This window comes from Chelonia mydas, chromosome 5 (genome assembly GCF_015237465.2).
Source record: "Chelonia mydas isolate rCheMyd1 chromosome 5, rCheMyd1.pri.v2, whole genome shotgun sequence".
Taxonomy (NCBI): Eukaryota; Metazoa; Chordata; order Testudines; family Cheloniidae; genus Chelonia; species Chelonia mydas.
In genome coordinates this window covers 49,023,420-49,037,998 of record NC_051245.2, presented here as the reverse complement: position 1 = coordinate 49,037,998, position 14,579 = coordinate 49,023,420, and the positions used below count along the sequence as shown (strand labels likewise).

Genomic DNA, 14,579 nt, shown 5'->3' with positions numbered 1-14,579 from the left:
ATGCTCAGAGGCCACCTGACTCCACACAAAACAGCTGGAGGAAGAGGCGCTCTTACAACCTTTATCCCAGTGGTTAGGGTACTCACCTGGGATGGGGGAGACCACTGGTTCAAGTCCCCCCTTCATCTGAGTCGGGGGGAGCAGGGATTTGAACAGGGACTGGCCACCTCTGAAATGGGTTATCTAACCACGGGGCTATAAGATATTTGCGTGAGTCTCCTTCAATCTATCCTATTGAAGTTGTTTCTCTTTAATTGAATAATTAAATATTAATTGGGCCAAAGAAAAAGTGAGACTCATTCTATAGTCCAGTGGTTAGGGCACTCACCTGAGAGGTGACAGATCCCAGTTCCCTTCTCAGCAGGCAGAGGGCGGGAGGTGGGGACACACATCCCGGATGAGTACCCATAACCTTTCACCCAGTGGTTAAAGGAAGCTGCTTCTCCCTCCCCTCCGCCCGTCGGCTGTTTTGGGGGGAGTTAGGCAGCCTCTGAGCACACCTGCTTGTTCAGACCCCACATGCGAGTTGGGCAGAGGAATGCTTGTCTTCCCCTGGCTTATGGATCCCTGTGAAGCTGAGGCAGAAGAGAGGCATCTGGATGCCTAGAGCAAGGCAGCAGTATGCATGCACAGAGACAGAGCCTAGGTGCCTAGGGAACTTCTTACTGCCAAAACATAGATATCTATAGGGTCAGGTGGCAGCCAACTGGGGGTTTTGTGGATCACAGTAGCACCTAAAACCAGGTCTTAGATGCCTAAGTACTTTTGTGGATTCAGGCCTTACTAGCCTAAGTCTTGTTTAACATCAGTGGAACTTAGTGTCCTAAGTCATGTAAGTGCTTTTGAAAATTGTACACCCTCTGTCTTACCTTCCCCATCAGGATGTTGTGAGGCTTACTACTGTTTGTAAAGTATTTTGAGATTTCCTACAGAAAAAGTATTATCATTCCATTACTATGTTAATCAGTAGGCAGAATATGTTCAAGGAGAACGCTGATCTAGTTGGGTTTGGCAGCACGGCTTTTCCTGTTTCTGTAAATGTTTAGCAGCATGTTGAACTTGTTCACTTTGAACACGTTTACTGACTGAGCCATTGTCAGAATACAAAAATACCTGCTTAAACAATTTTCTGTAGGATTAATGGGGTGATGGAGAAAGAGTCAGTATCAAATACAATTGTTGGTAGAAAGATTATCATGTAGTATATGTATCTTTTAAACTACTACAAACAATAAGATACGTAAAATAAGGTTTTTAAAAAGCAGCATCCTGGTTTTGTAATTTAAGTGTTTTCATGATCAGACCTCAACTCCCAGAGGTTTTTTCCCCTCCATTTTCTTTACCAGGTTACAAATGTTTTGTTTTTTAAATAAAAGATTTATAAACTTGTCAAAGACCAAACACAAATCTTACCCCTTTCCTGTGCAGAGTGCATTATTCATCAAATCCATATCCAGCAGATTTTCTTCTGAGTTCATCTCTTTGTACAGATTCATGGTGTACAGAACTTTTGAGTATTATAGCAGCCTAATTTTTATTGATGGCATTGTAAGTGTAACATGCTAGATTACGTTCATTAAATTATAGTGTTGATCTGGGAAACAGATTCCAGGATACAATTATACCACTTGGGTTTAAAGAAGAAATAACTGTGTTTTTACAGTCTGTACTAGGACTGAAAAGAATACTTGGATACTTTACAGAAGCTCTTAATCTAATAAACTCTCGTTCATTGGTTTTCAACACATGGTCAGTGGTATGTTGCCTTGTAACATGCTGTTTAACAATCTCTTCTTGCAGATGGTTATGCTAACCTTGCGTCTCACTGTCACCACTTTTTTTTTATTGAATGGTTGGTTGTGTTGCCTGGAAGGCAATGATTAAATGAGATTTTTATTTGCCGGACTGTTACAATGTGCCATTATCTCTTCTTCAAAGCTGGCTACAGTCAGGGAAGAGTTGGAGGAAAACTCTGTTTTTCGTGCTGGCTTAGAAGATATCTGTGCCAAGCTGCAAGCAAGAGGACAGGTAACCAAGCTGACTCTGGATGACATGCTGTGCCAGACTCCTTATGGAAAGAAGCGCCATATGCAGTTATTAAAGCAAGAGCAAGTGAGCCGTCGGACTTTCAGACCACTTAAATCTGCTCTGTTAGCTGAGTAGTTCTCTATTTGATGGAAAATTATACTAACAATAGCATCACTGTAAAAAATGTGTGAATAAGGCATCTCTTCTGCCCCTATCTTGCAGACAGATGTTTTAAGCCATTTGTCTGAAACAAGTGTTGTGTTTTCTGACTGCTAGCCCTGCATGCCCCACCAGGGATCTGAGAGTCAAGCAGAGTTCTTTCCTTCTTGTGTGGTCTCCCCAGTAATAAAAGTTATGAGTCCAAGTTATGACCTTGGTGATCTATGTATCTCTATTGCTTTTGGTTGGTTTTGCACATGTTGAAACAATTGGCCCTATCAGTGGAAGTTAGTAAATAATCCAATAGACATACAAGAAAGAATAGAATCCAACTCAGTCTCCTCTGTGTTGACTTTGCAGAAGCACCAGGAGTAAAAGCTTAGGCCCTGATCCTGCAATAAAATCCACACTGGCAGACCCCTGCACCTATATGTAGCCTCACTGAAGTCAGTAGGGCTATATGCAGAAACAGGACTCTTCCCATGCAGGGTCAGAGGCATAGTCATTCAAGTGAGCCGGTATGACTCTGAAAACATGTGGGGCACAAGTTGCGTAAAACTGGCATTGTCTTACTCAGCCAATCGCTTCTTGGTGCAGAATTCCACTCGCAGCTCTGGCACTACAACACATTTCATAGCTGACGCACACGTTCACTCTATCAACTTGTCTTTTGTTCACTAAGTCTTCTGCTTTGTCCCCTTAGTATTGTCATCATTAGTTACTATGGAAACAGTGTCATGGGTATGGGCTTGGTTTTGTGACCTCCACAAGTGCAGCATAAAGGATTTACCTAATCATTTGAAGTTCAGACCATGATTTGAGAAATGTAGGAGTCTGTGTGCTGGTTTCATGACCACATGCATGTGGTCAAGATAAAATACCACACACACACATTTGTGTTGGTATTACAGTTGGTTTTGGAAGACTTGTTCTGATGTGCAACATGTTTAACTTTTTGTTAGATGTGTAATTCATTGGCTTACTGATTCAGGACAACTTTCTTCTTATCCTCAGCTGGGAATTTTCTCATTAGTTCTAACTCAATATGAACACTAAAGAAGCTTAGAATGTTTTCTTTTGAAATACAAATTCATACAATATTTGTAAATGTATTTGATAAAGGCTGCGTTTCAATGCAGTAATGGCTAAACGTTAATTGAAGTTAGACTGAAAGGAGCAGAGTATTGTTTATGCACTCAGAAGGATGCATTTGACATTTAGGAGAAAAATAGCTTCATGCAAAATGCACTTTTATGTATAATGAAAAATAGTATGACTTGTCTTTGTTACATTACTAATGTCTCTTCAGTTTTGCTAGATTACTTTTGGTAAATCTCCAAATGTATGTTTAGAACAAAAATGTGTGCTTCTTGTACGGCTACTGTTCCTAGGTATGTATGTCAGTATTCTGCAGATCAGCTTTTCTCATTGGCCAGGCCGCTCTTTGGTTTTCAAACCAGTCCAAGCCACTGTCCTGTCTGCGACTTGGAAGGTTTATTTTTAATGTTATTTTGTGCCACTAAAGTCCACCATCAGCATAGGTCGTGGCTGACTAATCGTCCACCTTTGCTCTTCTTTGGTCTTGCCAGAGTGGAGGATAAAGCCAACAGGGCATGGTTAGTCACCAGCTTCCATCTGCCCAGCCAAGTGTTTCTGTCAATCTGTCTCTCCCACCCTCCACCCCCGTTGTATTGATTAGGATGGAAGTGAATACCATGGCAATAGCATGAGGGGCATTTCTCCACTCTGGTTGTTCCCATCGCCCTGTTGAACATGGAGGTATGAACATAGAGGTAAGAGAAATGGGGACCAGAGAGAGGGTTGCTGAAACCAGGTTACACTCCCTTATTCTCAGGGGCAGGAGGGAAAAACTGTGACTATGGTAATTGAATCTGGTACCTCTTTTGATGGTCATTTGTAAGTGAAGCAAAGATGCGATGATCTCACCAGGGGTGGAATATGGTAACTGAGAATGTATAAAATGGGAAGCATGTGTTTATAGGAGGGGAGGTGGGAATCCTCTTTTTCAGATTACTAGGCCTAGAACAAAGCGAGAATGAAAAATTGTCTAGACTAATTCTTGTTGGTACTTTAAAACACATGTACTTTACCTGTTAGATATCTCTTAGGTAATAAATAAAATCAAACATACATCAGTCTATTAGATTAATAATCTCCTAGCAGTAGAGGCTCTTTTTTCCCCCTTAAGTACGCTATTAGTCTGTAATAAGTATTGATAGTGTTTTTGAAAGGTTTGAAAATCATGGAAAGAAACTTATAATGCAAAAAAGAGAGAGTCAGTCTTTGAGAAATGCTCTCCTAGAACTGCTACATACCACACCGGCAGCGCCACACCCTTCCAAAAAACTGAGGGAAGTGTGGACCTCGAAAACATGAGCTTGTGTAATTCAGCACCATAATAAAATTTTAGGGCTTAATAATGGTGGACCAAAATTGTGTGGTATAAAGAATAAATAACGCCTTAGTGGAAACTAAAGGAGGCAGCCAAATACGAATAGTAAGTTCAGAGGAGAAAAAAAATAAAGGTAGCTAAAATTCAGAATAAGTTGATACTTGCCAAGATGTTTACTGTAACATTTCTATAACAGTCTTAAACTGGAAACATATTCATGTGTCAAGGAAGATAAGAGTACAAGCAAACTCTGTGGTTATGTTCTTATGCTTTGTTACATTCATGCACAGTTATGTTTAAATTAAATGTAGTCAGGTTCTAAGCAAGTTGCCAGTGGTCTAACAAATTGTGCATGTCCTGGAGTTGTAATAAAAAAACCTCAGTGTATTATAATATTGTCTGTGAATTTAGGGCTCAGCTGAGCAAAGTGCTGACCGCTCTGGTTCTGATTCAGCTGCGTACTTAACCACGTGCTTATTATAACTATGTGAGTAATGTGACTGAATGTGGGCCATGTGAGCCATCGGTGAAACTACTCATGCTTAAAACTAAGCACACGCTTAAGCGCTTTGCTGGATTGGAGTCAGAATGCTCGGAATCCTGGGGAATCAAGCCTTTCACAGATACAATGTACCCATCTATTATACAATACACTGTACAATATTGCATCCAGACACAACAACAAAATACCATACAAATTAAAAATAATTAGAATAAAAAAATGTGTGAAGACAAGCCATAAAAACAAAGAGAAACCAGTGTCACAAAACTCAACTATTACTCAATTGGTAGAGTTATCTTGCTTGACAGATGACTGCAAAAGAAAGGAAATATTCTATTTCAAAGTAATAAATAATCTGATAACATTTCCTTGTTTATCTTTATTGTGTTATTCACGCAAAAGATAAATGATGGATCAATGCGCTTTAACCATTCATAGTCTGATGGCTCTATCGCACATTATGTATTTTTATTTTTAAAACAAACTAAAATCCTTTTGCTGTACAGTATAGACTGAAAGAAGAAAATCTGTATGCTCCTGTCTTCCACTAGCTGCTTATGTGACACAGCATACAACAGAGGGCGCTCCAGCTCATGCCTCCTAGCAATATAAAGGTCTGATTAAAAGTGGGTATTTTTAATTAATGAGATTACATGTAAAACAATGACAAAATGAAGTGTTTGACCTCTAGCAACCCAAGCCTGCTTAAACAATCTGAAATAGGAAATTGGGGATTTAATTGATAGTGATTTTTTGTTTGGTTATTGGTATAGACTCAAAACCCAGACATCCGTGGCATTTAATTGGAAAATTGCCTCAATAAATTTACTAAAGCAAAATAATCTCTGACATTACTTCATGACAGAAGGTGTTTAAAGCATTCTGAATGGCATGCATGAGAAGGTATCTACCCATAATCAAAGAAGAGGGAATGATATATAATGTTTTCATTAGGAGTTACAGAAAATTTCCAAATGTTTTATTGCAAATCGTCAAATTTTGAGAAGTGTCTTTTAGGCTCAGCACCATCTTGATGACTAAAGTTGGTACCTCTTGAGGTTATACAAGGGATTAATATTCATATACTTTTCACAGTAAAATAAGATGTGCACCTGTGATGCCTTCTAAAGATTTTTCTTTTTACTGTCACTCTGTACATTCTGTCATTTCCTCTTGGTTTAATATCTTTTTAGTCCATTTTCCCTCTCCCAACTAGTAATTTGAGAGAGTATTTTAGGATTACCCCCACTTTATTTTCCTTCCCAACAAAACCCTCATTTGTCATGTTATTGGTAGAAGAGAAGGACTGTTCCCAGGCCTCAAAAAATAAGTCTTGATTCTGTTTTACACATAACTAGTTTAAATAACTTTAACCTTCATTAGATCTTTGTAGTGTTGCTTAAGGTAGGCATGGAATATAATACATATGACTAGTGCCATCCTATTTTATTTTATTTTTATTTTTTTTTTAACGAAAGCTGGGAGCTCCAGGATCTGGTAATCAGGTGACTCCAAGAGCTGAAACATTAAGAAAACGGCAGTTCTTTGAGATGGTGTCAGCGTCACTCCACTGTAGATGTGCATGCTATTTTTGAATACCAGTATCTGTTGGGGCCATGCTCCTCCTGTGCTAGAGTATAAAACAGAGGTTCTCAAACTGTGGTCCATGGACCACCAGAGGTCCGTGAGCTCCGTTCAGGAGGTCCATGGATAGTTTCCGCTAAGGTGCGTATCTGGGCAGCTGCACATGAGACAATGAAGGGCCACCCACTTAACTAGTGGAGCTGTGCAGGTGTGGCTCCACTAATTAGGTGCCTGGATCCTGGAGAAGACGCACAGGTGAGGTGGTGGCCTCAGGAGGAATGAGGGGCAGTGGGGTTAGAAGAGGGGGTGGGGGGAATTTGGGACCTGCAGGGCTGTGGCAGCTCCAGGGCTGCGGCTGCCGGGGAGAGATGGCCCTCCTTCCCAGCCTCAGCTCTGTGGTTGCTGTGGTGTGGGAGAGAGGGAGAGACCCCCCTCCTTCTCAGCCCCAGCTCGGGGGCTGCCGCGGCGGGGGAGAGAGGGCACATCCATCACATTAGAAAGGTAAGACTACTGATATTAAAATATGAGTTGTGTGCTTTTATTTATAGAACAAAAAAAGTTGTTTTTTTTTATATAGCGCTTTTATCCAAAACACTTTAAAATAGTTAGCTAACGGGACAAACAACATTTGGAAAGATCATTAAGTGGTCTTCCAAGACCCTCAGCAATTTTCAAGTGGTCCGCAGAAAAAAAAAATTTGAGAACCACTGTTTTAAAGGATGGAGCAGCTGTGACCCTCCTTCAGTTTCCTCTTACTGCCCAGGGTAGCAAGATGTAACCTGGCCAAAGTCCAACTTGCTTTTATTTGAGCTTCAAACTCAGCTTTCAGACTAGTTGGCTTAATCCTTCTTCACCCTCCTTACCTTTGTTAATTTTCTTTATTTGGACATCCCAAAACATAAAAAGATATCCCCCCTATATACTGCATAATACAATGGGGCAAGGCACTTTGCATGGACTCTAATCCTTCAGGGTCTAAGCTGTTTCAGAGTTGCAAAGGATTCGTTCCCCTGGTCAATAGGCATAGCCAATATCTCTCCTCTCTGAGGGAGAGTATGTCCTAGGTAAGTGTTCAGTGTGTAAATCTTTCTCACTGAGGACTCGCAAGTTAAGGGAATGGATTAATAAAAAAAGGGATGAAGTATTCCACTCCCTGAAGAACTCAAAAAGACCACTCTAAGATCACCGAGGATACATCATTAACCCCCTTCAGGAAGCCCTCCAAATATCGGCCCCAACAGAAACAGAAGGCTCACCCATACTCTTGGGGCACATAGCCAGAGCATCCATTGTAGAAACAACCTCAATACTTGAGGAGTTATCTGTCAACTGCCTCCTTTATCACCCACCCCACCTCCTCATCCAGACAAATGGGCGTGTTGGGAGCCACACTGGAACCAATCAGGAGCTAGTCTTCAGGAGCTGCCTTGTCTTGTTCCCTCAAATGGATGTTGGAGATGATTGCTGACAGTTATCACAGTCGCTTTCACTCTTCCCCCTATGTATCCTCCTTCCCCAGCCCTCATCAGGGACCCTTCTATTTACAGCCTATTAAAAAAGAAGTAGTGTTTTTGCTTTGCTGTAAAAGATGTTCCTCAGGACTACAAGAGAAGAGGCTTCTACTCGTGGTATTTCCTTATCTCAAAGAAGAAAGGGGGTCTTTGTCCTATCCTGGACCTAAGGCGGCTGAACAAATACTGCCTCAGATTCAAGATGGTAATGCTTGCCTCCTTCATTCCTGTCACTTGAGACTCAGAACTGGTTTGTGCCTTTTGACTTACAGGATACATATTTCCAAATAGCCTTAGGAAGTACTTGACTCACAGGAGGATAAAATCATTACCAGTATGAGGTACTACCATTTGGACTCTCCACAGCTGAACCATTTGCCTCCCACAACATTCCATAAGGCAAGGTAGTACTCTGACATATCCCCAAATTTCATTCCTAAAGCAGTCTCAGATTTTCATCTAAATCTGTCCATCAATCTGCCTGTTGTCTTTCTAACAACACACTTCATGCTGGGAGAAAAGAAAGTGTACACACTAGATGTATCCAGGACTTCGGTTTATTACATTGACAGGACCCAACCATTCAGACTGTTGCCTTGTCTGTGTATTGCCATAGCTGGGCATTCAAAAGGTCAAGCCATCTCTTCACAGCGAATACGAAAACAGATAACAATGCATCTTGCAGTGTCACCAGTTGGCTGGTGTACCTCTGCCACTGAACATCAAGCTAACTCCACAAGAGCAAAGCAATTGTCTTCTTCCAGCTTCAGGAATGTGCCAGTGTCAGAAATCTTGCAAGGCAGCAGCATGGACTGCCTGACTTTGGTGAATTTAGCTACTACACCAGATGCCAAGTTTGGGAGAGCGGCATCTACAATTGCTGTTCGACTGATGCAACTGGTAGTCCTCATTATCAGTATCCTGAAGAGGATACTGCCTGCCAGTCACCTCAGTGGGATTTCCCACAGACACATACTTGAAAAAGAAAGCATGGTTACTTACCTAACAGTAACTGTGGTTCTTCAAGATGATGTAGTCAGTGTGGATCCCACAGCCCATCCTTCATTGCCGCTTTTGGAGTCCTCAGCTACCATGGTGCTCTAATTACGATGGAACTAAAGGAGGACTGCAGCGCTGGGAAGGGCATGCACATTTAGAGTGGAATCCTCATCATCCCCACTGACTGCATCATTAAGCCCTGCAGGAACTGGGTTCAAGTAACCATTCTGTAGTGGGAGAGTTGGTGATGCAACCTGAACAAACCAATTTTAAAAGTTGGTAATGGAAGAGGTAACTGAATATATTGTACTCCTGCGACATTGAGGCCTAAATTGTCATGTACGTTAACAATCCCTTGTAAATGACATTTACATTTAATATAACTTACATACACTTCAGTGCCTGATCGTGCTGTCAGAGTGGTGTAAAGAGACCTTAGTGTGAATAAGAATCAGGACCTTAGGATTTTTCAGTTGGTGGTTGTTGTTTTTTTGTTTGTGTGGGGGGTTTTTTGGAGGGGGGCCGGTATCTACTTAGTCACTGTAAATGTCCTACCCAGTCCTGTGATGTGTTGCATGTAGGTGGACCCCTGATACCATGCAGAGCTCCATTGAAGTAACTGGAGTCAGTAGGGCTTCAGTCAGGTGCAGAGGTCTGCCCATGTACAATATATGGCAGGATTGGGGTCAAAAAGACTGCCCGGTGTAATTGGTTAGAATGGAAACAGGAAACTAGTTCACATAATTTCACTTTACCTAATTTAAAAAAATCCCCAATACATTAAGTTGTTAGGAGCATTAGTAAACTTCTCAGAAACGTCTCATTGCTATTCCTTACATCACCACCTCAATGGCAAAAAAAGGAGAAATAAAAGGCATAGACCTAGGGAAGAACTTCTTCTTTATGTTTTATCAGTTCTCACATCAGAATGACAGAAAAAGAGAACTATGTTGGAGAAAGGATGATACATGTACAAAATTGCATGAGTGGTAAAGTACTTTCAGGGGAAATTCAGACCACAAAATCTGTTCTGCTCTACTTTTACTACCCTTTGTAGAAGTTTAATTTTTGCAAGTGCTGACAGATGCAAGCTTTCAAGCCACAAATATCTCAAAATGGTAAAATACAATTACTGTCTATAGAAAAAAGAATCTGTTGTGTCTAGTTGGCTCTAGTAGACATTTAACGACAGCCACAAAAGTGAAAACAGATTTGCATAATAAACTACAGCACAGTAAGATTACACAAGTATTCACCATCACACAGGCTTTGTGAGTGCTGATGAATGTTTCAACAAATACCAGGTCTGACCCTGTGAGTTGCTGAGCACCTTCCACTTCTATTGACATCAGTGGGAGTTGCTCATCACCTCACAGAATCTGACCCAAGGTGTCCAGTCTCCTGACTGAAGTCAGTGGAGTTACTTTGCATTTACACAAGTGTTATTGTGAGCAGAATCTGGCTTATTAGTCCGATGTAAGGCATATTGCCCACAGAGGGACTCAGCAGTATTATGAACTTCGGAAATTGCTACGCCTTCTGTTCTCTTCCATCCCTCAGATATGCCCCTATATTAGCTCTTGGCCCCACTCCATGCTCCTGAGGCCAGTCAGCTGATTTATGGTTCCACTATGGCCTGGCTCCATGTATCTTCTTTCCTCTTTAGTGCACCTGTCCAGGGCCAGCAATAATTTGCCCATTGTGATCTGTTTCTAGTATTGCTCTTTCCCTAAAATTGAAAGATCAGTACAATATCTAAGAAAACAACACTTCATGCTCGATTTGCAACTGGGATTATAATGCACGTTCTAACATTTTGGTCACATAAACATTTAGTCTTCTTGTCAGCTGTGGCATGGGAATAAATATGCACATTTTTCTTTATAAATTTTCAAGGACAATCTTATAGCCAATGGGTCAGACCATTAATGTGTGTGTTTTGAGGAAGATTTATCATCAAGTTAATGTGGGCAGTTAATAAGAAGGCATGAATGATGCATGTTATAGAAATACTATCCTATATTTTAAAATGATTTCTTTAATTAAGTATGAATAATCAGATAGGGGCCCAATGAAGGGTGGCGGGAAGAGAGGAATGTATCACCATCTTAGAACAAATCACACTGTTAATGTTCACTTCGTCAGAGCTTTTGTTTCTTTGCCAAGATGCATTTGGATTTCTGCCTTATTGAATTAGGGTAGAGCAAGCACATGGTTGGGAATAAAAGCAAATGAGCATGTTCACAGGGACAGTGGGAATAGATGATTTAATAACCATGATATCCTATTAAACAGCTCAGTGAGCTCCTGATTAATATATTCTTTTACAAAAACATGGAAGATGACTGTAATGATAATTAATAAAATCAATTTCACTATGTAATACAGTAATTGAGGAAAATCTCCTGTAAATGGAATAGTGGATGGAACAGCATCTCTTGCTTTCTCATCCATTCTGCCATGTTCATAATCAGTGGCTGTCATGAGAAGTGAAATGTTTTCACTAGCAATGGATGAATTAGTTTGAGTAGAATAAGAACATTTTGAGGATCACAGATATGTAGTTAGCTTGTCTCCATTAGTGTCTATTTTTATATACCTCTGCACTCAGTAATTCTTAGCACTTAAACAATGCTTTTAACTTCCAAGCTGAACATTAGCCATTGAAGCCTCCACACCATTCATGGGATGGAATTATTATCTTTTTTCATTTTACAGAGACTGTCAAACACTTGGGAAGCATCATAGACAGGGCTGAAGGATGCTCAAAGGATGTGGACACTTGTATGGCAGCAGCTGCTGCCATGTTTTGAGCCCTTTAGTGGACTCTGTGGGGATGATTTCACATCAAGCTTATTTCGAAGATGTGGATTTGTAGATAGCAACGCTATTGTACAGCAATAAAACATGAGCACCAAGGAAGGCTGAAGAACAGCAGAATGATGTTTTAGATTCTCATTTTCTTTGTCAGCTGCTCCATACTAAATGACAAGATGAGATCAGAAATGAAGATATTCGAAGCCAAACCCAGCAACCACCTCAATTAGCACTGGTTCCATTTCAGAAGCTTTCTTGGTACAGGCATATTTTTAGGATGGCAGACCAATAAATTACGGAGAGAATACTGCTACATGGACGGTGATCATGTGGTAGCCAAAACTTTGGTGGTGCGGTAAGATCGTCACTGGTAGACATAAATTGAATATCCTCCAAACTACCTTAAGGACCCACTTAGAAAATGATCCAGGTGGTGCTCAATCTGAAAGGAAGATACATCCTTTTGGGATTTTCCACAATGATGATTTTACAGAGACCCAGAGAGATTTATAGCCAAATTTTCCAAAGTAGCCTCTCATTTTGGATGCCTCAGTTTTTGGGTGCCTAGCTTTAGACACCCAGGGCCTGATTTTTCAAAGATGACTTCAGCTGGAATTGTGGATGTTTAGCATCTCTGAAAACCAGGCACAAGGTTTCTGTAGCTGGACATCTAAAAACAGAGACACCCCAAATTAGAGGCCATTTTTGAACAATGCAGCCCTAGTACTTGCTGAGAGCCATACAGTGAGTCAGTGGCAGAATCCTGACTAGAACTCAGTTGGTCCTGGCACCCAGGTGCATGCTGTGTGTACTAGACCCATGCTGTCTCACTTCCATGACCCATTCTAGCATTAGAAGCAGAAATGCCACACTACCATTAGAAAGGGCAAGTTCTCTTAAAAATTTCACCTTGGCTGCAAGTAAGAAGTACCAGAAATCTTGACAATTTGAAACATGTGAAATTTCCAAGTTAATTTTTCAAACCCAAGATAATTCAATAAAGTTGACTTTGCCTCAACATTTAATTATTCATATTATTTAATTAGCACTTATTTGTATTGCAGTAGGACTCACAGCCCACATTCAGAATTAGGGGCCCACTGTGCCAGGTGCTGTAAAAATACATAGAGCACATCTTCCACTGGTACAAAATGAAGTCCATGGAGACATGACAATTGATATCAGCTGAAGATCTGACCAGTGGATCCAGCCCTGATGAACCAGTCCATATAGAACTAGTCCTTATAAAATTGATTACAAGACCACTATGAAGAGTCTTATTCAATGAGCAGATATAAAATAAGTAAAGATTCTTTCTGTTTCCACAGGAGATCTTGAGGAAACAAATGAAGGTATAAAGCTGTAATATATCGGTTGTTTTGAAAAAGTTATTTTTAAAATTAAAGGGCCAAATCCAGCCCTGCTGTAAGTGAAAGGGAACCCATTTAACACAACTGATTTACACTTGTTTATATGAGAGCTAATTTTGGCCCAAAGAATCTAATGTATTCATCATGTAATGGAAATAAAATGTTAGAATTTTCAAATCTTTATGCCACATTGTTGTAAGCCTCATTATTAGTGAGGTTGGTTTTGTATTCCCTAACAATTTTCCTTTTTTTTTGCTCTTTTTCCAGACAGATATTTTTCTCTGGGTTGAAAGATTTCATTTAAAGTTTTAAAATGGATAGCTAAGCATTTGCGTGGACAGAGTGGCAAAATCAGAACAAACACATGCACGGAATTAAGTGAGAGGTGCAACTTTTCTTAAACTATTAACAAAGGAGAGGAGCACTACCTACCTGAAGCGAGGCCTTATTGGATATTTTGGGAGGCGGGCGGGCGCAAGCCCGACCATGGCTAAAGGCCCCTCCTCCAGCCTTGCAGCAGGGACCACTGGATGCAGGATCTAACTAAACATGAGGGGCAACTAAAAAATAACAGGGCAAGGAGTGGAGGTCACAGGTTCAAAACTAGGGATCCAGAGGGGGACACCGAGCAGAGACCCCTGGACAGCACTCACTGCTCCTCAAAGCTGTCTAGGGAGCCAGCGGATGCTACCCAGAGGAACTCTGCCCGGATGCATGAAACCAGGGAGGAACGGAAATAGGCCCCACAGTCGCAGAGCACCCCCTCATCTAGCATCCTCCTCCTGGCATTGTAGATGGCCACTTTTGCCAGGGCTAGGAGGCCGTTGATGAGGAGGTCTCGCGACTTTGTGAGGCCATGGACAGGGTGTGAATGTATGAAGAGGCGTGGGGAAAAGTAAAGACAAAACCTCAACAGGAGGTTCTGGAGGAGCCGGAATAGAGGCTGCAACCTGGCGCCTCCGAGATAGGCATGCGCCAGGGTCTTCCTCACGCCGCAAAAGGGGCAGGCGTTGGGGATGGGAGTGAACCGTGCCAAGTATATGCCCGTGCTCACAGCTCCATGAAGGAGACACCAACTGATATCCCCGGCAGGCCGTGGGACCAAGGTGGAATAGAGGCTGGCCCACCGGTGTTCCTCCTACAGATAGTACATAGTCCTGCCACTTGGTATTGGGGCAGGACACGAGGGTGAGGAA

At 41.3% G+C, this 14,579-nt stretch overlaps 1 protein-coding gene across 5 annotated transcripts in view; it reads left to right on the top strand.

The window, feature by feature from the left end:
* Positions 1–13,571, top strand: part of PTCD2 (pentatricopeptide repeat domain 2) — a 47,058-nt gene extending 33,487 nt beyond the window's left edge. For all 5 annotated transcript variants that reach the window (XM_027821698.3, XM_027821697.3, XM_007059235.4 and 2 more), the window contains one exon: positions 1,939–13,571. In XM_027821698.3, the coding sequence (XP_027677499.1) occupies positions 1,939–2,163 (225 nt within the window). In that variant the 3' untranslated portion in view covers positions 2,164–13,571. The remainder of the gene's footprint in view (positions 1–1,938) is intronic.
* Positions 13,572–14,579: the final 1,008 nt, after the last annotated feature.